We start from the raw sequence: 23,849 nt of genomic DNA, 5'->3' as shown, positions 1-23,849 counted from the left end.
ATGCGTAACATGTGACGTTTTGTTAAAGGAGATTTATTGTCTCTTAGGGGATGTTCCTGGAACAAGTATATAAATAGTGCTGTTCTTCTAAAAATAATGAATTCAATTCTGCAAGTCAGACCGTACAGATGCCTAGGTACAACATATGAGCAACAAGATTAACCACTGAGTAAATTTTGCCTTTTTTGAGGTTTGGAGAGGGCAAGGAAACACAGGTGGATGGATGCTTTAGTACACCAGGAACCTGATGCACAGCACTACTGTTATCCGGCAATTAATGGATCCTGTATTAAAGGCAATCACACCATTGCAGCTCAGGTCATCTTGTATATTTTCTTTGTGGCAGGAATATTTTTTACAGTTCTTGGAAACCTGGTCGTCATCATCTCCATCACACACTTTAAACGGCTCCATACACCAACAAACATACTGGTGATGTCTTTGGCAGTGGCAGACATGCTACTTGGAATGCTTGTGATGCCCTTCAGCATGGTCAGATCTGTTGCAGGCTGCTGGTACTTTGGAGAAGTTTTCTGTCAATTGCACTCCAGTTTTGATATGTTCCTTGCAACCGTCTCCATTTTTCATCTGATTTGCATTGCCATAGATCGCCATGAGGCAGTGTGCAATCCACTGCATTATTCTAGAAGAATAACCATCCCCATTGCATTCCTTATGAGTACTCTGAGCTGGAGCATCGCAGCTGCATACTCCTATGGTCTTCTTTATTCAAAGGCTGATGAAAAGGGCGTGGAAGACTACATTGCATCTATACATTGTTTGGGTAGTTGTTTTCCTTTTGTTCTTTCATTCAATGCCTTATGGGGTGTGCTGGACAGTTTAATTGCATTTTTTGTGCCTTGTGTTATTATGATGGGTTTGTATGCAAAAATATATTTGGTAGCCAGGGAGCATGCAAGAAAGATCGAAGGCATGAATAATAAAAGACCTGTTAATGAGGAAAATAGGAACAAACTGTCTCAAGGTTCTGAGCAAAAAGCAGCAAAGACACTGGGGATTGTTGTGAGTGCCTTCATTGTTTGCTGGTTGCCTTTCTTTATAAATTCATTAATTGATCCCTACACTACCTTTTCCACCAATTCACCAGTTCTGTCTGATGCATTTGTTTGGCTAGGTTACTTTAATTCTGGCTTAAATCCTATCATCTATGGATTATTTTATCCTTGGTTCCAAAAAACACTAAAGCTCATTATTACTTTCAAAATATTCACTCCACATTCCTCAAATATCAATGTATTTTCTGAAAGGTGATTGTCTGTAAGGTGGTCTTCCAAACTAATTTTACAGTAAGAAAAATTCAGTCTTATGAGCTTCACATTATCTTGTAGCGTTTTATTAACCACCTTTGAATTAACTACCTATTGGTTCTGGTTTTAAAAAGTCCAATATATGGGATTTTTCACAATGTATATCTGAGACACTACATTATTTTGACAAATTAAGAGTTTCTTAATTTTAATTGAATGACTGTAGGAGGACAGTATCTAACTGAAGATCATTTATATATCATAATTAGTATTCCCAAGACCACCGTTTATATAATCATTTCACAGAAATAATCAATTTTTTACAGTTAATTGACAACTCATTTAAATTGTTCACCTGTGTATAAACTAATTTTCATCTTTTACCTGTAAAATAATCAAACAGATGCCAGACAATATGTGAGGAAATGTTTGTTTTTACAGTTGGTTGTATTTTAGTAATGTTAGGTTCAATAAATACATGTGTTTCGTGTCGCCTTCTGAAGAACACACTGAATAAAATTATTCATACATTTCTAGACTGCTGCTTATATTTTCAGTACAAACTACTATTCCATGTCATGTTTCTTTTATTATGCATGCATATTCTACAATAAAACAGATATGCACTTTTTTCTATCAATCAATATGCATGTCAAAAGAAATATAGGGAATTAGGAGATCATTTCTATTCCTTTATTCTTTATTTCATGGCACTGAAACTCACAATGCTTTGATACAATAATTGTTTCTGAAGGCACTTGTGCAGTCTTCAAGAACTGCAGAATCTAAATTGTCACAATTAATCATTCAACCATCCACAGGGAAGTCCACCCTTACTCAGAAAGGCCCATGCACGTGAAAAGTTTATATGTAGTTGTATGACTCTGTAGAATTAATAGACGCCTCAGTCGACTGCCGCCCCGCGTGAACAAATACATATTAACATGAAAAGCTGACACGTGCCTGCCTGAACATGCTAGGATTTTCACAATTATCCCTGTGTCCCAAGTAGATAGTGTTGCCATCTAGCGTGGATGTGTCATTTATACACGTGAGGAGCATACTCAGCAATGCTCAGGCACAGGCAGTCTGACTCTGTTAGCCAACTGTAGTTGTCCTTCATCATTTTAGTTTTATTTTAGTTCAATAATAAATATGCATCTAGGTAAGTATGAAATGTTCTGAACCATTGTGCACATAGAATTCTAATGTTCATCGGACGATACAAAGTTTTGTCAGATGACTTTTATTCATTTTTATCTACTCTAAAGTATGCTTTAATTGACTTGCACACACATTTAATTCGTATTTAAATCCAACATTTGGCTAACATATTAGTCCCCACTAGGCAGCCCTGTATAGCCTATATTGGTGGAAATATTATTGGCTACTTTATTTTAACTCTTAAACTAAGGCTTTTTTAGCTGATTTATTGGGATGGGATGTATGCCACATACCTATACAGCACCAAGAGTTTGGCACTTTTCAGGGTTTCCTACAGAAATAACCACAATGACCACAGACTCTCAGCCCTTAAGAACATTAACTTTTACAGGATACCTTCTGACCTCATGTAAACAGACAGAATTTAACAACTTCACACATCCATTAATTTACGTTTTTCTTTAAAGTAGCCAATTAATTGCAGGCTACTCAGATACACACACAAAATGGACATATAAGGAAGTGCACATTTTTAAAAACTTTGCGGTTTTGGTACCAAACCATAGTTATGACCCTGACAGCTACATGACTAGGTAGGCCCTAAAACCTCAAACTGTGCTTTGCCCAGCCAGGGGCTTGCTATGCAGGATGGCCGAAACAACTTCAGTGTACTGTATGCTCCTGGGTTAGATAAGGTTTGGCCAAATAAGTGCAATGGGTATCATTTATTTTACAATGTAAAATAATAAAATAATAAAAATAATAAAAAATCTTATTTGTGAACACAATTTTCTAAACATAATAATAATAACAACAACAACAACAATCATAATGATTATTATTATTATTGTTATTATTATTATTATTATTATTGTTATTATTATTATTATTATTATTATTATTAAAGCACCAGATGCAGACCATTGTTCAAACATATACAGTAGTGTAGTAATTTTACTTACTTTTAGGTGTAACACAGCTGAATTGCAGACTATCTACACTATAAATTACTGCCATTTTACATTACTTTACATAATTTAGGAAACACTGGGCAGCACTGATTTGGAATAGAGTCGCCAATGTTGTTTGTTGTATTTAGCTTCATTTTGATATCAATACGGAAGGTCCAGACTGCTACTTTGAATTAATTACATAGCGACACTACTTTGTATATGTGAGTGAGTAACTTGCCATTTTTGTATGGTGAAAACGTGTTTTTGTTCATTTCAATCCATATGGGAATGTCAGTCACTAATATGGAAATATTGCGCAGACGTGAAAATCATGTGACCAAAGCTTGCTTGAAAATCAGGAAATGAAAGTGCTTGCTATTTGTCAGGGAAAAGGTAAGACTACAAGAAAGTTGTCAGCTGGTTAACTAGCTAGCTGGGTATACTCAATGTAATGGAAATTAACGTTAATGTTGACACGATTATCAACAAGACTCGCACTTTGAATATAATTCTGAATTTATTTTGTGAATCAAGTCTTGATTGACGCGCCCTGTCTAGAATTAACATTGCTTAACTATCTGGTACGTTGGCTATCGGAGGCTAAATTCGATAATCAGCTTGTCAGTCGGTTAGCGAAGTTTTTAGGTTTCCGGTTAGTCTTCTGAGTCGACGAGAAGTCAAACTGTGTGTCCACAACTGCAATTCTGGTATATGTCTATGCGGCACAACAATTTAATCGAGTTGCATCCAGAGCAGTCGTTGTTAGCTCTTAGCTAGGTAATCTCAGTTGGGATATTTCCGCATTTCACTTTAGGCAAATCCAGCCAGTCACTGAGTCAGGTGATTGCAGTTTAAACTACTTATAAATCCACTGGTCGATCTATCTTTGCGATGTCATCGTTCTGGTTCCACGCACTGGCTATGTATGCATTTCCACGGAAATCTGAATTTTCGACACTAGTTGTGTGGTTTGCCCTGCTTATGTAGCTATAATGTAGCCTGAGTTTAACGGTAACGGTGAACGTTTTAAATTACGCTGACCCATGGCTGACGCCATCTAGCATTCTGTTTTTTATGTGTATACTGCAGGAAAGGAGGTACACTGTCCTGTCGGTTTTCATATGAACCCTAATTCGCCACATCTCATTCTACTACGTAGCTGCTGAACAAGCGCTCCAGCTGTAAATCTGCTGGAACAGGGTTGGGTAGCCGTGGTACAGTGTTCATTTTCTATGTTGAAAGAAAGTATGTGCTCTTGGCACACAAAAAAGAAACTTTATGCCTTCCCCCTTTATCTGTTTGTGATCAAATATCAAGTTTTATATATACATTTAAGTTAATGTATTACCTGTAACAGTTGCATTCAAAATGCGCCGAAAATAGCAAGCCAAATATGGATTTTATTTTAAACACTGTTTTAGTAAAGTAAAATGTCTAGTGGTTCTCAACCACAGTCCTGCCACTGTGTATGCTGGTTTGGTTTTTGTTCCAACCACATGGCATGCATAGCAGTGTCTGACAGTGGCTTAAGAGGGTAAATAATTCCTCTAAACATGAAATGTTTAGAGGAATATCATTGAGATATGGGGCGACATAGCTCAGGAGGTAAGACCGATTGTCTGGCAGTCGGAGGGTTGCCGGTTCAAACCCCGCCCTGGGCGTGTTGAAGTGTCCTTGAGCAAGACACCTAACCCCTAACCCCTAACTGCTCTGGCAAATGAGAGGCATCAATTGTAAAGCGCTTTGGATAAAAGCGCTATATAAATGCAGTCCATTTGAAAAGCACCTAAATAAAAATTAATAGCTTGTTAAAATTTCTGGTATTTCAATTGTGGTCAGAAAGAAAACAATAGTACATAGTGGGCCCCCAGGACCAAGGTTGAGAGCCACTGGTTTGTATACAAGATAAGAAGCAACACATCCCGTGTTGGTTTGCTGACTAGTGATTATTTTTGATTTATTTATGTAAATGTCTCCCTCTTATGGGAGCACTACACATTAAGCATCTTACAAAGCTGTATTTACATGTGGTAGAAGATATACCACAGAGCATATTACTACCCACACTATTACAGATGACATAACTTTTACCTTTTATGTTTTAAGGCCAAAGTAATTGAAGACACCCTTGTTATTGAAGATGTCATATCAGTCTGGTATACCACAGGACCCAAATCAGCTTGCCCAGACCATAAGCTCAAATATACAGAAGATAACACAGCAAAGTAAGTAATGTCTTGGATTTAGCGATTTGCACGACAGTGCTCAGCATGACACTGCTTATCCACCAGAAACGCACCAGGGTAACTACAGCACTCCTTAGGGATTATCAAGGGCTGCAGAAACCACTATTGCCCATACAGTATATAGGTAACTCATTGCATAGCTGTCATTTCATGGCTATCTTGTGTTGACTTGCCCTGAAGACATCTTTTATGTTTCATTTAAATTCACATGTGTAACGACACCTAAATACTAATTATATGGGCCGGAGAAAATTATGCAACAGCTGGGGGATGGTAAAGTGGCCAGATTGACTCAAACGTGCTTGGTATTTGTCCTTCCACCTGAGAAACCCTCTCTTACCCCCTGTGTAACAGAAAACCATCCCCAGTGGCCCACAACCACCAAATATGGCATTAACATTTTCACATTTTAGCTGCTGGGAGACATGCATAAATGTATGAAGTAAACATTTCATAGGAAAATAAGAATAACTGAAATAATATGAATGCATTTTAGCAGAACAGTGCTGCCCTTTGTTAGATTGCGCAGTGAAAATGCTTAACAATAGGTCTGAGAAGATAACCTATCTCAGCCTGCAAGAAGTCGCACATTGAAGGTCATGCCAACATTCCCATTAAGCTGTTGATAAAATAAATACTTTCTTGGACTTTGAAAAGAAATTGTAAAAGGCTTGGCTTGAGGTGTTTCCCAGAATCTGATCCCACCCTTCCACTATCTGGGTTGGGTTTGGATTTGGTTAGTACATGCGTGAAAGTGATAAAATCATTCAGTAATGGATTTAAAACATTTTAGCAGTGTATACATTGTGTAATTCTTGTATAATACTTACACATATTACACATTTTTTACATATAAAAAGTTTCACCACTGTGAGGAATATACTGTAGCAATGAATTTGGCATCATCCTCAACATTGTATTCCAGCTTAAATACCTTTTTTAGTTTATTTAGAATTTTAAAGAAAAAACTAACAAAAAAAAGATTTATAATACTTTGTGAGAGTCTTTGCTTTTATTTTATTGAAAAGTACTCCTCATAAATATTTACTGTTGTAAATTTATATCTATTTCACCAGCATCTGAGATTCAAAGAATTTTAAACCTGCTTGGAACACCTCAGGACACCAGTGAACTCCGACAACAACTGTAAGTTTTCCTCTGCAGGAAAGAACTTCAGCTACTGTATGGAAGTACTTGGGAGAGAACATACTTGTATGCACTCTCCCTAATAGGAGATTTGTGGTGCCATGGTCTACTAAATTTCTTGAATGAAGTATTTTCATGAGTAATTACAAAATAATTCTTAAATAAATAAAACAACATTAAATTATTAAAATAATATTATTGTGCCACCATGAGGCCAGATAAATACTGGCTATGTTTTGTGAAAAACTCCCATAGCCCTTGTTTTATCAGATTTTGACATTGGCAAAATTCTGCATCAAGCATGTTCTATGCTACTACAGTATTCAGTTCTTTTCACAAACACTCCTCTCTCAGCATTTATCATCTCTTTATCTGTAACACACACACACACACACACACGCACGTGCGCACACACATTTTTGTAGGAGCACGCAGAATGTTCTCAGCACAGCCAACCAGGTTGCCTGCTTGCCCCGCCCTTTAACCTGTATTATATGCAAGTTATATATTTCCTGTTTAAAAGCCTCCTGCACTACATAGAATATATATTAGTAATCTGTTTGATTACTAATATATTTGCAATTGACTGTAATGCCAGCTTAAATGAATTTTATGCTAAAATGGTAAAAAAGTGTAAAATGACATCCTTTTTTTCCTCTTTGAAACACAGGCAACAGAAACAGCAGCATGTTGGTCAGCTTGCTAAAGAAACAGACAAACGTATGAAAGAATTTGGTTCCCTTCCTGTGGCAACAGAACTGGTAACTAGAATGACTCTTGATCTATTTTTAGGGACTAAAACATCAGTCTTTTTTTAACATTACTTTCAGTTCTTTAAGTTCTTTTTTTCTTTTTTAAGCATTTGTCAGAACTTCATTAACTCAAAATGTGATTATCTAAATATTTGTATATCTGCAATTTATGATAAAACTCTGAAAGAAATGTGGAATGTATTCATTTTATTATTGAAGCACAGTGCAAATCATTCCAAAGGTAAGAAAATTGGGCTGAATGGCCTTGTCATCACTTTTGCTCCCATGTTCTAATATTTCTAAGCAATCAAGTATTACTTTTTCCAAAGGGACTTTGTAATCATTTGTCCTCAGGCATATCAGAATATTTGCATGTACTGTACAGAACAGTATGTATTATATTTACAGAGCAGTATTCATGCAGTGTGTCATCATATGCATTGAGTTGTGTATGCATATGCAAAACTTGAGTTGTGTGGCACTACTGTATACTACTGTATACAGTACTACTGTATATACTACTGTATATGCTAATGTAATGTTTAATATTAAAGTATTGTTAAATGAATAAAAATATTAAGTTATTAAAGTCCTCCCCTCCTGCAGTTGGTATGGACCTAGAGTACACTGGGCAGAGGCTGCATCTCCTGACCCCAACTGCAAAAATCACCCCTCCAATCTCCCCAAAAGAAAGAGGGGTGGTGTGACAAGATAACACAGATAATGCAGTCATGTTTATCATCACAGTGGGTCTCTGGTGTGTGGCTCCACAGTAGAGTAGGAGTCTGAGGAGTGGTGAAGATCTCATACTGCACCATGTTTCACATCATTTCTTATCTTTTTATGTATGGATCCAGTTTTTTGCCCAGTTATACAATACAGTATAGACGATGACTGCTCTCCAGAGTTGAAAAAAAAATTGTATTTCCTTTTTGTCATTTTATTCACAATTCAGGGAGCCCACCCATTTTATTTTCTAACTGGCCTCACATTTCGGTAATAATATTCTACACTCTTAATCAAATGTGTGTATCCAAAAAATGCATATATCTCTGAAAAAACTGAAAAAAATGGCATATTTCTGTATCTTAGAAAATCTTTTTTTACTTGTGTCTCCTCAGCGCCAAAGGAAAATACAGAAGGATCGCCTCGTGAATGATTTTTCCAATGCCCTGTCCATTTTCCAAAAGACTCAGAGACAGGCTGCTCAGAAAGAGAGGGAGTTGGTCGACAGAGTCCGTGCCAACTCCAGACTTTCGGTGAGTTTTCAAAATGTATCCATTATTATGGATAATAATATGAATTAATTTTCCTCTTTTTCTAAATAACATGCCTAATGGATGATAGACAGGTGGGTTGTATTAGTACATGAAGCAAGGTAGCATTGCACAAAGTTGTTAGCGTTTCTGTTACACGACTCTAGCGTGTTGGGTTTTTGGTTCATTCAGCAAGTTCTCTTGTTTTGTGCAGGTTGGTTTCACGGATGAAGACACCAGAGGAAGTCCCTCACCCTTTGAGAGGTTAGAGATTGGCAATGCACAAGTCTTGTACTGCCTAATGTACCTGATAGTGATATAGCAAGTGGAATTATCTACGATAATATATCAATATAAAAATGTAAGCAAAGAGCAGCAGGAGTCATTGCCCTCATATTTACTGAGGTGTAAGTTCTCATTCAATCATGGATAGTGGCTCATTCACTTTAAAAACTGTTGTAGAAAACTGTGCGGTGACATCTGAAATTCATGCTCAGAGGCCAACAAGTAGCTACATGTTAAAAAAGTTAAAAAGGCTTTAATCTTGGGCTTTTCATTTACCTCTTAAGCCCTCTAGGCGTTTCAGAAAAATTCATTTGAATTGATATATAGTGACACGATTTTAGGTGTTCCAGGTCAGTTAGTGCAGTGTCAGCTTTAATTTTTGGCTATTTATAACTATCAGGTAATCTATGTAGGAATTTCTGCCCATTTTATGCAGTTTCCCTATTTCAAGAGAGTAAAAGTAATGGGACAAATTAAAATAATGTGAAATAAAGCCATCTTCAGTTTGTTTGTTTCAGGGGTGTTTTGCTTTCACTGTCTTCAGAAAGTGAAACGCATGTTAAATTTGATTCACAACAGGTGCTTTTAGCAGTAGGTTTGGGGACATTGTCCTGCTGCAAGGTAAAGTACTATCAGTTGAGTTAGAAGAACTTGGTCGGATCTGAGCAGTTTAAGGTGTTTCTGTACACTTCAGAAATCATCCAGCTGCTGTCGTCAAGACAAGTGAGCTAGTTCCAGTGGCAGCTATACATTCTTTTGTTAACTTCTTGTGCGTGAAGAAACAGCTGAGCAGCCAATTGTCCCATTACATTTGCTCCCTTAAAATGGGGGGACTGTGTATATGTAATGGTTACACAGATCACTCAATATGGATGTAAATGCCCTCAAATTAAAGCTGAGTCTGCAGTTCTACCTCATATTTATCGTTTAATTTCAAGTCCAGTGTGTGTAAACTGAGTGTCTGTAAACATTTCAGTGTTTTGAAAATATGAGTTATTTATATTTCAACCCTTACCTGTCAAGCAGTGGGAACCAGTCTCAGGTCCAGAGCCAGCAGGATGTTATCACAGAAGATGACCTCCAGCTCATTGAGGAGAGGGAATCTTCTATCAGGCAACTAGAGGTAGACCAGTTTGGGTCACTTTCTTTAATTAATGCCAAGCAATACATTTTGTCTTCCTAATATAAAGTACATTCTTTCAATGACCTTTTTTTCCCCATTTTCTTCAGTCTGATATAATGGATATTAATGAAATTTTCAAAGACTTGGGAATGATGGTTCATGAGCAAGGAGAAATGATCGGCAAGTATTCATTCTCTCATTTTCCTTTTTTTTACAAATTTTTCTTTGGCCATAGGTGGGGACATAATGTAAACACAGGTGGATTTTACTATAAGGACAATATATAAAACATATCGTACCCTCCTTAAGTTACGAAGATGTCTGGGTATGAATTTGTGCTTCTGTCCATGGGATCATTTCAAATGAATTGAATTACTTTTCAGAGTACTAAGAGATCTTTTGACAGATTAAACTTCTGCATCATAATGACAAATTATGCAGCTCACAGACATGATGTGCCTTGGAAGTCTGATGTAACGATGAGAAAAACCTTTACCCATATATGGAATTTCCAGATCAAAGGAGAATTTCTCTATGGTGAAAATGAATGGCCACATAACCATCTCCATCCATCAGTCTGCGATTTTTTTGATGTTTTTATCCAGACACATTTCTCTCTCGAATGGAACTGGATCCACTGAATTCCGATGCAGCATTCCAACCAAAATAATTATGTTGCTAACAGCAAGCTAACACTGCTGCAAATGTTATGTCATCGCTAGCATGGCATCTTTTCAAGTTAGTCAAAGCTACTGTTAGCCAGCAAAGAAATTAAAGTTAAATTTAAAAAGTAAATAAAATGATTTCTATAATTTACTGGCAGTTTATGAGTGGATATGTTAACATGGACAGATCATTTTACAATAGTCTTTCAACTGTAAACGTCTTTGTCTCCAGACAGTATAGAGGCCAATGTGGAAAATGCTGATGTCCTTGTGCAGTCTGCTACCCAGCAGTTGGCAAGTGCTTCGGATTATCAGGTAATCTGCCCATGATTGTGCGTACAACCATTGAGTTCACCAGATTCCAGGTTCACAAGTGTTGGTTCAACAAAATAACAGATAATCCTGTTTTTATGGATTCTTTGGCATTCTTCACAAAAAAGTAAATTTAACATGTATTTCAAACTAGGTTTTTTTCTCTCAGACTCGCCAAATACTACGTACGCATGCTGCCAAACATACTCCATTTGTACCTTTGAACTCGTTCCAATATACTGTGCTCTTCTTCTCTTTCAGCGGAAATCGCGGAAAAAGATCTGCATTCTCATTGTGATACTGGTAGTAGTGGCAGTTGTTGTTGGATTGATCATTTGGGGGGCAGTTAAAAGTTAAAAACCAACTGCATCCCATCCAATACACAAATTTAACACTTGTCTCTGACGTATTTTTACTTTCACATGTAGCCCTCTACCTTATTCCTTATTTTAATCAAGATTAGATAAACAAGCTTTACTCAAAACAATCATGATTAGTTGAAGTAAACAGTTTTTTATTTTCATTTATTTATAAATGTAGGTGGAAAAGGCCCATATTCTACATGTGGAGATAACAATTTATATGCTATTCACCGATTTGCCAAGATTTGGGGAACACTCGGAAATGTACAGTTTATCACTATCTGTGTAAGTTCTAAAAGTTGTTAATGAATGCATTTTTGTTTTGATTCTGTAATATTTTTCAAATTACTGTCACTGATTTTTTTTTTTTCCCTATCTTTATTTGCAGTGTATATAGACTGTTGTTTAGTGACTGGATGAGTGTATGAGAGTAACATTTGCTTTACATTTACAGTCACTGAAATAGTTCTGCACCATTAAGCAAGGTCTTGCATCAGGCCACTTCGTATGTATCCCATCTGTGACGTTAACACCAATGGCAGTTAGCCTGGCTTACAGTGTGAACACACTCCCATGACAAGTGGGTAGGGTACAGATATGTTATCGAATGTAATGTTACCAAAGCATTTAGTTTACTAGGTTATCAAAAGTATATGTTGACACAGCACATTTTCCACAGTTCATGTTTTCACATACTGGTTTTCTTTCTGCCATTCACTCTGTCTTATGTAGAGGTGAAACAGGCAAGAAAAATTTACTTCGGTCCTAGTTTTTCTACTTGATACATTCATTCTATTGAATAATAAATGGGAAATTTACAAACCCTTTTTTTAGATTTTTATTAAATTTCTGGTCTTAAGTGTTAAAGCAAGTTTATTAAACACCTTGCAAATTGTTTCATGTTTCTTTCTTCATGCAACTCATAATGTAATCATATAACATGCACCCTTTAAGAAATGTATCCTTAGTCCTAGCAGTATGTCCATTCCAAAATACAACAAGTATAGTGCACCATTCAACTACTTGAGTGAGTGAGTTACAATCCAGGTCCACGAGGTGCTTTGCATCTAAAAGAAAATGTAAAAATCATTTAAAATAACTAGTATGTACAGCGTTAACAAGTTGATGAAAAAAGTAGGAAAAGTGGAAAAGTAAATATTGTTAAATATTGTTTCTTCTGTCTTGATGTATCAAATGATTTGAGGGCATGGAAACAGCTGAAGCCCTGTCCGGGCAGAATTAACTTCACTAGGGGAGATCGGGTAATGTCATTTTTACCAGTGTAATTCAGTCATTTTATTCATGTAAATGACCATGTCAGTGATATTTACTGGGCATGCGTATAATAATTCCAGGCAGAAAAACTACTTTTTCATCTAACGCTGAGATCCTCTGATAATTATATTACCATTCGGATCAACGTGTAAGTATTTGACGTGAATTACAACTACTTTGGCTGGTACATTTTTATAATACTTCCCATTTCCGTCTTTGTATATCTGTACAGTGACATGAGAGTATTTGCCCCCTTCGTGATTTCTTTTACACTGAATGGTTTTGAAAAAAATGTAATGTAATATATTATTCTGACGGGATTGGTTTTACCTGCTGAGGTCCTGTCATGTATTTTTTTTTTTAAACTTATTATGTAGGTAATTCCATCAGAGCATTCAATTACTGTGTCCTGACTGTTAGATTTCGAAACGGCATATTTCGCAGCAACAGACAAACTCGACATGGCTTCCAAGAAGAAAACAAGACATTAGACTCCGCTACATTGTCCATTGTTATACCACACAAGGAGAAAAGTGTGCCAAAAATAAAGTAGTCTTGCCAAAGGACCTCAGTTACCTACTTTTTCCCCCATTAACACAATAGGTAATTCTGTCTGGGAAATTTACTTTGCAGCCAGGTATAAATTACAGACATGGCAGATTCTGTTGGGATTAAAATCACTGGAGTAATAAGTAATAATTCCAGTTACAGGACATCATTGGGTAAAACGAATCCCCTCAAAATAAGGAGTAAACAGAAAACATATTGTTTAAATGACTTCATTTCTTTAATGAAAAAAGTTATTCAAATACCCATGCTGAATCTAAACCTCACTCATATTGAATCTTACCATCAGAAGTAGCCACCACAATGTTTCTACAAGCAGACTATGCACCACAACCAAAGGAAATTCCAGAAGAGATGAGAAAAAAGTTAAAATTTCACAGTCTGGAAAGGGTTACAAAACTATTTCTAAGGCTCTGGGACTCCACTGAACCACAGTAAAAAGTCATTATCACCAAATAGAGAACACTTGGAACAGTGGTGAATCTTCCCAGGAGAGGCTGGCCTGCCAAAATATTTCTCCAAGGGCACAGCGAAAACTCGCCCAGGAAGTCACAAAATCTCCCAGAAGAACATCCAGATAACTGCTGGTATCTCTAGTCTCAGCTAAGGTCACTGGTCATGACTCCACAAAAATTGGATTCATGGGACAGTAGCAAGGTGGAAACCACTGCTAAACCGAGAGAAATACCAATGCACTTTTGCAGAAAAAACACCTGGATGATCCCAAAGCCTTTAGGGAATGTTGTGTGACTACCAATGTTTTTTTTCCACATGGAATACTTAATCAGTTATATATTTACAATAAACAGAAAGTATGAGCTTTTGTCTTCCATTTATTTACCTGTTTATATTTTAATTTACAACCTTAGCTACTGGAGTGATATATACACTTGTTTTATACAGAAAATTTTACCTATACAATTCAGTCATAAATTCATGCCTTGTGAAAATGTATTCATGAAGTTTGTTTCACTATGTTCTCTTAGCTCTTATTTTTCTGTACAATAATTTTACAAATTTTAAATGTTATTTTATATTGTTTGGACTTCACCATTTATGATGTGGAGACATGTTTGGCAGCATTAAAAGAAGCTTGTGTTCACTGCAGAGAATTTATGATCACAGGTAGTAATAAATAAAAAAACAATGTGCTGGTGAATTCAGTGTCTGTTTCCCTGCATATTCCCCCAGTACACTGCATGTATGCTACTGATTTCAAACAAACATTTGTGTTACTGATTTCCATGGTTTTGCAGTTTTAAGATCTCTTACTACAATGTTCAATGTCAGATTGTTCAGTTCTCCTCTAAAAGCACATTCAACAATGAAGATTCTGAGCCACATATTCTAAATGTTAAAATTAGCTTTACAGACTTCTGAAACCATGGATAGAACAAAGCATAAATGATAGGATTGATTGATGAATTTAGATATAAAAGAGTAACAGTACTCATATATGTAAGATACTCAGATGGTGTTGTTATATATACAGAAAGAAAAGCATTTATGTAGTAGGGTATTAAACACAGTAAGAACACTGCCACTAGAATTCCCAGTTTTTTTGCTGCTTTCCTTTCTGATCCTGTTGAAAAATTGTTCATTTTTGTGCCACTTGAATTTTGTTTTCTGACACAATTTATTTCATGTGCATGCTTTTTGGCAATAGCAAAAACATTCAGGTACATAATTATGATTGTCACGCAGGGCACAATAAATACTATTACAAAGTCAAAAATGGTCCAAAACTCATTAGCTGTAACAATACACTCGGTACATGTTACATTTCCAGTTATTTCAGAAATATTTCCACTGGTATAAAGAAGCAGTACACTGTAGATGAGTGAAGACAACCAGAGAGTATATAGCATCCTCAAAGTCAGATTCACTGTCATTTTAGTGCAGTAAAGAAAGGGGTTGCTCAGAGCAAAATATCGGTCCACTGCAATAAGAGCTACATTGTAAATAGACACACAAGTCATGTAAAAGGATGCTATCTTAAAAAGTGTGCAATATATTGTCTCAAGACACCAGTGTGGATCCAGCCATGTAATAAAGTGGAAAGGCATCCCAGTTACTCCAACTAGAAAGTCTGCCACAGCCAGAGAGAGGAGGAGGAAGTTGGTTGGTGTGTGGAGCTGCTTGAAGTGGCAGATGGAGACAATGACAAGTAGATTTCCACAAACCGTCACAAAAATGACTGCTGCTACAGTCATGTACAACAGTACATCAGCTGGTGTTGGTGATGCTCCTGAACAGGACAGAGTTGAAGAATTGCCACAGGATTCTCCTTTATGAACTTTTGTGAGATTTTTGATTATAGAGGTGTCATCAATCAAATTCCCTGCCGTTATATTTAACGTGCAGATGAGAATTATCTTCAAAGGAAAAGACTTAAGATGCAGCATTATGTGACTACTTAGTCATCATTCCTTTGCTTTTGTAAACTGTAGTAATATATATATGGTGGGGTTACCATTTCATTTATCATACTGAATGGTAATGAATACCCAAAAGATTTAATTAGAACTGTTGTACAGGATGTGTTGTCAGGAGATGAGTGCACACCTGAGAACAGCCAGTGATTTTATTCTAGGTATCATCAATGTATGCCTTTTTTGAGCACATCTTTTACTTCACTGCAACTCAACATGAAACATTTTCTGAAATTATATTCCTCAGCAATATTGCCAAGACATGCCCATTAATTTTGATTGTATTGTTATTTATTTATTTACTTTATTTACTTATTTAAAAATTGCATACTTAAAATTTTAATGATCAAGTCCGCTGCATTGTGATACTGTGGCCTACCAAGATGATACACCTTTTGCAGTAGGGTTGTGGGGCCATCTTCTTTGATTCACAAACATGAAGTAGGTCCATTAGCCAGCCAGGTCAGCCGAACTATTGCAGGTTAGTCGTGATAGCTACTCCTTTGAGGGAATTTTCCCCAGATGTCTGCAAAACCTGCCTAGAATAACAGTGAACAACGTTCACAGGATAATCGACTCAATGACTAGTACTCCCACCACTCATAAAAAGGAGAAAGTCCCTGACAGGCACTGGTGACATGGCAATCTATGCCACTAGGCCCCTCTTGCCAGCTATTAATATGGTCAAATGTGTGAGAGGGTGTGCCACAGAGTATGGTGAGAAAATGCACATCGAAACTGAATTTAGGGTAGGGAACTCTCCCTGCCTACCACTGACAGGCCAGAGAGACAGACATTGCTGTAATCTCCTGCTGAATGCAGCTGGAAGACGGAGTTTTATGAAGCGGTGGATCTCATTCAGTCCAAACTCAGCAGCAGCTTTGAAAGTAGCAGCATTCAGGGAGAGGACTGTTCTCAATGCAGCAAATTGCAGCACAGCAACATCACCAGCATTGGATACCCAGTCTCTTCAGCTCCCCAGAAAGCTTGGAATATAGTTAAATGCAAAAGTATTAGCCTGGCTAGTGAGTCCAAATCACAGGGTCCTGCTTCTAGCTATGGTGCCTCTGACCACTTCCAGCAGATAACCCAGCAGGCTAACCCACAGCTCCCCACCTATATAAGGAACAGCCTGGCCCTTGATACATTCATCTGAGGGTTCAGCCTGACACCAGCAGCAGGTCCACATCACTCGCCCAGATAACCTCACCAAAGTGTTGGCCCACACTAAAGATGTGGAGGCAAATCTGAAAGTCCACTTTCCAGGAGGACAGCAACCAGGACACCAAGGAACCTCCAACTGGGACGATGACAGCATGGCAAGACCTGAGGTGCTGGGAGTGCCAGAGGAAGAGGCACCTGGTGAGAAAGTGCCAGAGGCAACCACAGGCAGCAGAGGACAGTGAACAGCTATCAGGAACAGAGCACTGTCAGCCTGTGGGACAGACATGCCCTGACAGGAGAAGGTTGGGCCACTTGGGAGATGATGAGAACAGCCTCTATGTACAGAGCAAGTGAGCCGGGACCCCAGTGAGAGCCCTCATCGACATAGGCTCCACCATCAGCCTGATTTAGACTGGACTACTCCCACATAGTGCACCCTGGTTAGCCACAGATATTAACTTAGGGACAGTGACTGGGTAAACAGCCAATGGGGAGTGTCACGGCCAGCTACCCTTACATCTGGGCCCAGTGGTATGCCCTGCTCAGAGACAGGTGCCTGCCCCAGCCCACTACCACCAGTCCTAGTTGTGTTGTTGACTCTGGTGAAGGAGGGGTCTCCAGGGAAACAGAGCTTGCCATAGAACAGCTTATCCAGTACAACAGTGAGGGACTCAGTCCAGGTAGTGCAGCCATCCAAGCCCACATCACCCACCACAACACTGTCTTCAATATAGCGGCCCCAATTAGGCAGTGACTAAGGCAGATAAAGGCAAAAAATCCAAGAAATGACAGCAGCAGGTGACTCAGAGTCCCTGGGCATCTCTGGCAGTACTAGTGCCAAGGAAGGATGGCTCCCTGAGGTTCTGCATACAGTACAATTGGCTGAACACAGCCACTCACCAGGACTTGTACCCCCTCCCTCGCATTGACGATGCACTAGACAACTTAGTGAGCTCAACGTGGTTCAGCTGACTCCACCTCTGCAGCAGCTACTGGCAGCGGCCTGCTCCAAGACAACATTCACCACTGGCAGAGTACTGTCACCGCCATGCCTCTCTCATTGCAAACAGCCCAGCAGTGTTTGAACACCTGATGGAGAAGTTCCTACAGGGCATTCCAGCGACAGCCTGTGTGGTCTACTTGGATAACATCAAGGTCTACGCACCCACCTAGAACATGGCACCATCAGTGGCTCGTCAGCTGTTGGGGATGTTCGCCAGGTTAGTGGTCCTGCAAGAACTCCGCAGAAACCAGGGCAGGAACTTCGAAAGCCAGCTTGAAACATGCTGCACCCACAGAGCGACTGTCTGGAGGAGCATTTCAACAGGACATTAGCAAACTCTAACTTAGCTGTTTCAAAAACAGATAGGAACTGAAGGTGCAGTACAGGCCTGCTAGAACAAAACCGGGGAAGATACCAGGCGTTTAGTGATGCCTATGGGTCACAGACTTGGGCAATCGTCGAATGCAAAGGATCTGCAACCAAGTACTAAATATGATCACTTTATTAAAGGAGTACCATGGTGATTTTCACACTTTCTCAGTTTTATGTGCTATTTGCACAAGAGGCATTGAAGAAACACAATGAGTAAAGTATTAAATATTTCCGTTCTGTATTTTGGATAAATATGCGTGTTAAATTTATCGTCCTATTTTCAACCGGTTAAGAAAGTTGTCAACTTGGTGCGTCACAAACACAGTAACCACTCCCCTTTCCACACCCCATAAACCCATGGATAACTCGAGACCCATAGTTTGCCGCCGCTGGCTTACAGGCAAGACAATGCAAATATTTTACTAACGTTAGGTTCACTTAAATTAGAGTGCCTTTTAAGGACTATTTGATTATTTCTGGTTATATTCATTTAGCTAGCTAGCTAACGTTAGCTAGCTAGGTAGTTTGCTTTCATAAGGCAATGTTATCGATAACGTTAGCTAGCTAGTTTGCTTTTATGAGGACGTTATAGTTGTGCTTTTATCTTAACTTGGCTAGCTAGATAGCAAAAATTATAACTGGATATAAGTCAACGTCCTTACCTTAGCTATTTATCGATACTTGATATACTACTAAGCTAGCTAGTTTGTGTGTCTCCCAAAAAGAGCGCGTATCATGGGGGTAGCTATGGTAACGGGGCACGGTCTGTCAATCATAGCTAACTGACAGTTCTCATTACCACGCCCAGACGGTTCGGGTGAACTTTCATAGTGGGAAATTTAGGCTTAGAAAAATACGTTTTAAAGTACATTGAAATGACTGAATAATAAAAAAATTATGCACATTAGTTTTGTTGTTGCCTAAAGACAATTGGGAAGTGTCACGTTCAACAACCACAATTTAAAGATTATCTTCATTTAGGTCCTCTAAAATGGCTGAATTATGTATTTAAAAAGGCTGTAATTCCTACTCACTTCACCCACTATCGATGTATATACCCTCAGATTAAAGCTGACAGTCTGCACTTTAACCTCATATTCACTGTTTCATTTCAAATGTAATGAGCTGGAGTACAGAGTCAAAACAACAAAAATCATGTCACTGACCAAATATTTATGGACTGCACTGTAGCTATATATAGCTGGCTAAAATATAGCTGTGTATAGCTGCAACGTGGATTTAGTTGGTTTGAGTATCATCAATGTCAATGTCAATTTCTGAGTCCTAGTCACAGTCCATTTATTAAGCTGTCAATCGAAATAGAATTTGTAAATATTGATTGATAAGTGGCAGAGCAAGTGGCAGTTATAACTCTCCTCCTCAAGCGCTTGTTTGCTTTTAGTGGTAGTTACAGTGCACCAGACTGAGGAGTGTACACTTCTGTAAGTGCCTGTAGAAAGCCGTTTCCTCTATTTGGATTACATAATTAGTCCGTCCCATTTGCAAATTCAGTCTCTTTGCACAACAGTACATCCCAGCTCAATAGATAAACTAAAATCTGATGGGGATTCATTAACAACCACCAAAAGGAAAACACCTGCAACTAAATCATATAAATATGACTCAGCAGTCAATGCTCAAGGATTACAAAGGATTCTGGTGAACTAACTACACTATGCTGCATCTTATTCTGACTTGAAGATAGTGCTTGGTGACATCGGTAACATTGCAACCATTTTCATTTATGAATTTCACAGAAGATCATCAATGGAAGTCCTGTGTTAATTCATCCAACTTAACCTGTTTAGGAGCAACGCCAATACTGTCTGATGCACTGTTGTATTTGTCTGTAGCAGCAGTTGTTTTCGTGACAGTGTGTGGAAATCTACTGGTGATCATCTCCATCTGCCACTTCAAGCAGCTCCACACACCAACCAACTTCCTCCTCCTCTCTCTGGCTGTGGCGGACTTTCTAGTTGGAGCAACTGTGATGCCTTTCCACTTTATTATGTTGATTGATCCGGACTGGTGCATTGGCGAATTGTATTGCGCCATTAATAATGTAGTTTCCTATTCCCTGACTGGTGTGTCAATTAATAGCGTCGTTTTTATTGCAGTGGACCGATTCTTCGCTCTCAGCAGCCCTTTTCTTTACTGCACTAAAATGACAGGGAAGCTAACTTTAAGGATCATATTGATTCTCTGGTTGTATACATTCATATACAATGTGGCTCTTCTGTATAGCAATGGAAATATCCCTGAAATGAAGGAAAATACTACATGTGTCGACTGTATTGTCATAATAGATGAAATATGGGCCATTACTGACTTTCTTATAGTACTCGTTCTGCCGTGCATAACAATAATGATTATTTATGTGAAAATTTTTTATATTGCCAAAAAGCATGCAAATAATATCACGTGTGTCATGAAACAACATACAAACAGCAGAAAAGTAAATAATTATTCAATGGCATCTGAAAGAAAAGCAGCAAAAACACTATCAATTCTTGTGGTAGTGTTCCTACTGTGTTTAGTACCCTGCTTTGCAAGCGTTTTTGTTGATGTATATGTTAAGAAACCATCTGTGTATCTTTCCGTTCTAATTACCTTAACTCTACTTTATGTAAATTCATCATTGAACCCTATAATATATGCCCTATTCTATCCATGGTTTCAAAAGTCAGTAAAACTCATTTTAACACTCAGGATATGTGGAACAGAGTCTTCCCTTATGAATGTGTTTATAAAGGAAACATAAAAACTTTGCTGTATATAATAATGAAGAAATCAAACATTATAGTTTTATCTCGAGTGTACAAGTATGATTCAACAGCATGTCTCATTGATTGAACATGTTTGTTTTTCGTTGTTCTTGTATTTTATTTTTTCACATCCCATGAGTTCCTCTACAGTCTTATCACTTTCATGCTTTCATGTTATTGCAATTTGATCATAGTTATTGCAATATGATCATCGTTTGTATGCTTTGAGGTTTTGTTATTAAAAGTGAAACATACTTGTTTGAACGTAGAAAATCATTTTGACAACTTAGTAATGAATACTTATCAATGAAGCCACTCTCAGGTTTTATTTTTACTCCTAGTGAAAAGATTGTTAAACTTTTTCAGCCAGATAGCACACAGCCCTCAGATAGTTACAAACCTACGTTGGCATTCACTGTAGTTAGATATCTTGGCATTTCAAATTGGGAATAACATTTGGAGTGAAAGTACAATATGGTAAAAACAATAATAATATTTTTTTTTTAAACTGCTGTAAATGAAAGCTGTAAATCAGACATGCACAATATTGAGAACTTATTTTTACGGTTATTCTTTACTGAATGCCTGATATTTATTTGACATGCAAGAATAAGTTATACCATGGAGATATAGGGTTACATTGATACATGGGGAAAAGGTTCTTATTTTAGGACACATTAGATCAGTGGTTCCCAACCTTGGTACTGGGGCACCGCTATGTATGCTAGTTTTCTTTCCAACCACATTTGATATTCCAGAATTTTTTTCTTCTGAATTATGTGCTTTTCATGTTTAGAGGGATTGTTTATGCTCCTAAGCCACATTATGACAAACACAGCGATGCATGCCATGAAGAATAAAAAACCTCTGTTCAAATTATGCCTATTGTGCTATATTACAAACACTTAGGCCAACATAAAAAGAGAATCATTTTTTTAACTGAGCAAATTAAAGACTGAGGTGAATTAACAGGCCCCTAATTAGGTCATTGAACACATATGTTTAAGTTCTTTCATCATTTTTCAATACACAGGTCAGGCTCCTTGTCATTTGCAGTGTCTTTAAATTCTTCATTATCTTTTCTTTTTTTAAATAATATTTTATTGGGATTTTCCATAACACAATACAAATAACAGTCACCCAAGGTAGAGGGGAAAAAAGATAATAAAAATGAAAACAGGGTCTTTTAAAGAAAGTAATGACTACTACATCAAGAACACACCATCTGGCTTGGCACAAACACTCAAAACAAAAAGAAAAAGAAGGTGGATGGCACACTGTGGATTTTGTTGGTGGTCCTCTTCAGCTTCACACAGAGAAAGGTAGTCCAGAAATGGCTGTCATATATCAAAAAATCTATTAAGATTATCCACCATGCTATATCTTACTTTGTCCATATGTAATATACCAGCTAGTTCAGTTAACCAGGTCTTAAACAGAGGCACAATATCTGAGTCCAGGGCCTTAGAATGACTTTCATCACTATTACCATTCAATACATAATAGTGCTTTGCACAGAGACACTCCCGTTTAGTAGGGAAAACCAAACAGTGCAATCTTTGGTTCAGGTTCAACTGTACAATCATAGATGTCAGAGAACCACTTGAATATGATTCACCAAAAATGACCCAGTTTTTGGGAATGTCCAGAAAATATGGGTCAAAGAGGCTTCTGCAGATTTACATCTATCACTGAGAAGAAATGGTACAAAAGATTCTCTGAAATTTAGTTTCTGAAGAAAGAAGTCGGTGCATCACATTGAACTGGGTTTTTGAAATTCCTTTTAAATTCTTCATTATCAAGTGGCCATGTGTCCATCCTTTCATCAATTAGGCCATTGGTTTGCCTCAGTTTTTAATTTGATAAGTTAAATTATTCTGTTACTTCAGAATTGTTTGCGATATAACATTAAGCAGAATGGGAACTGCATTAGATAGGCCAGGAAACATTGTAATCGGTAGCATTGTGCCACCTACTGGCCACGTTTTTATATTATGCATCAAGCAGAATGTGCAGAGTATTGTGAAAAAGTATTTTCAGGGTGAAGCAGCTCGCCCTGTTCAAGAACAGGCATCTGCCCCAGCCCACAGAGGAAACAGAGCTTGTCCTGGATCCGCTTATCCAGCACGGCAGTGAGGGACTCAGTGCAGAAAGTGCAGCCAGACAGGCCCATGTTACTCACCACAATATTGTCACTGGCACAGCGACCCCAATCGGGCAATGACCTAAAGGAGCACAGCGAAAGGCGGTGAAAGTAAAGGTCCAGGAAATGGCGACAGCAGGTGTTTCTAAGAGTCCCTGGGCGTCTCTGGCAGTGCTAGTGTGGAAGGACAGCTCCCTGAGGTTCAGCATAGACTACCGGTGGCTGAACACAGTTACTTGCAAGGGCTCGTACCCCCTCCCATGCATCGATGATGCACTAGTCAGCTTAGGGAGCTCAACGCAGTTCAGCTCATTCTACATCTGCAGCAGCTACTGCCAAGTCCCGCTCATGTTAGAGGCCTACTCCAAGACAAAGTTTGCCATTGGCAGAGGACTGTGGGAGTACAACGTCATACCTCTCCAGGGATTTTCCGGCATTTAAATGTCTTCAGCTGGCCGCCAGTGTTTTATCATGCCACGTAAACGAAATTGCACAAAAAGAAATAAAATAAAATAAAACTATTGGAAATTGTCCATACATTTATTGGTACAATTTTTTCATGAATGATAAGATAATGCATCACAAGTTTTTTTTAA

The 23,849-nt window shown here is 38.0% G+C and overlaps 4 protein-coding genes across 8 annotated transcripts; 3 read left to right on the top strand and 1 right to left on the bottom strand.

Moving 5' to 3' along the window:
• Positions 1–131: 131 nt before the first annotated feature.
• Positions 132–1,782, top strand: LOC135258000 (trace amine-associated receptor 13c-like). The gene has a single exon (XM_064341196.1). It carries the CDS (start codon positions 220–222, stop codon positions 1,270–1,272), a length of 1,053 nt encoding a protein of 350 aa, XP_064197266.1. The 5' UTR covers positions 132–219; the 3' UTR covers positions 1,273–1,782.
• A 1,858-nt stretch (positions 1,783–3,640) lies between these two features.
• stx7l (syntaxin 7-like) lies at positions 3,641–12,427 on the top strand. Of its 5 annotated transcripts, none has more exons than XM_064340049.1 (11): positions 3,661–3,778; positions 4,475–4,599; positions 5,492–5,610; positions 6,708–6,777; positions 7,448–7,538; positions 8,651–8,788; positions 9,000–9,049; positions 10,094–10,193; positions 10,301–10,377; positions 11,095–11,173; positions 11,432–12,427. In XM_064340049.1, exons 3-11 carry the CDS (start codon positions 5,526–5,528, stop codon positions 11,525–11,527), a joined length of 786 nt encoding a protein of 261 aa, XP_064196119.1. In that variant the 5' UTR covers positions 3,661–3,778; positions 4,475–4,599; positions 5,492–5,525; the 3' UTR covers positions 11,528–12,427. The 5 variants fall into 5 exon arrangements, with proteins under 5 accessions (XP_064196118.1, XP_064196119.1, XP_064196120.1 ...); XM_064340050.1 differs by having other exon boundaries at positions 3,662–3,778; positions 10,097–10,193; positions 10,301–10,373; positions 11,091–11,173; XM_064340046.1 differs by having other exon boundaries at positions 3,662–3,778; positions 10,301–10,373; positions 11,091–11,173.
• A 1,945-nt stretch (positions 12,428–14,372) lies between these two features.
• On the bottom strand, positions 14,373–17,258 carry LOC135257385 (trace amine-associated receptor 13c-like). The gene has a single exon (XM_064340042.1). The coding sequence runs from the start codon at positions 15,777–15,779 to the stop codon at positions 14,670–14,672; it is 1,110 nt and encodes a 369-aa protein (XP_064196112.1). The 5' UTR covers positions 15,780–17,258; the 3' UTR covers positions 14,373–14,669.
• Positions 17,259–19,927: 2,669 nt separating this feature from the next.
• On the top strand, positions 19,928–22,067 carry LOC135257387 (trace amine-associated receptor 13c-like). The gene has a single exon (XM_064340045.1). It carries the CDS (start codon positions 20,090–20,092, stop codon positions 21,104–21,106), a length of 1,017 nt encoding a protein of 338 aa, XP_064196115.1. The 5' UTR covers positions 19,928–20,089; the 3' UTR covers positions 21,107–22,067.
• The last annotated feature ends 1,782 nt before the right edge of the window (positions 22,068–23,849 follow it).

This window comes from Anguilla rostrata, chromosome 6 (assembly GCF_018555375.3).
Source record: "Anguilla rostrata isolate EN2019 chromosome 6, ASM1855537v3, whole genome shotgun sequence".
Taxonomy (NCBI): domain Eukaryota; kingdom Metazoa; phylum Chordata; class Actinopteri; order Anguilliformes; family Anguillidae; genus Anguilla; species Anguilla rostrata.
Note: the sequence above shows the minus strand (reverse complement) of the source record. Positions and strands in the feature narration are given on the sequence as shown.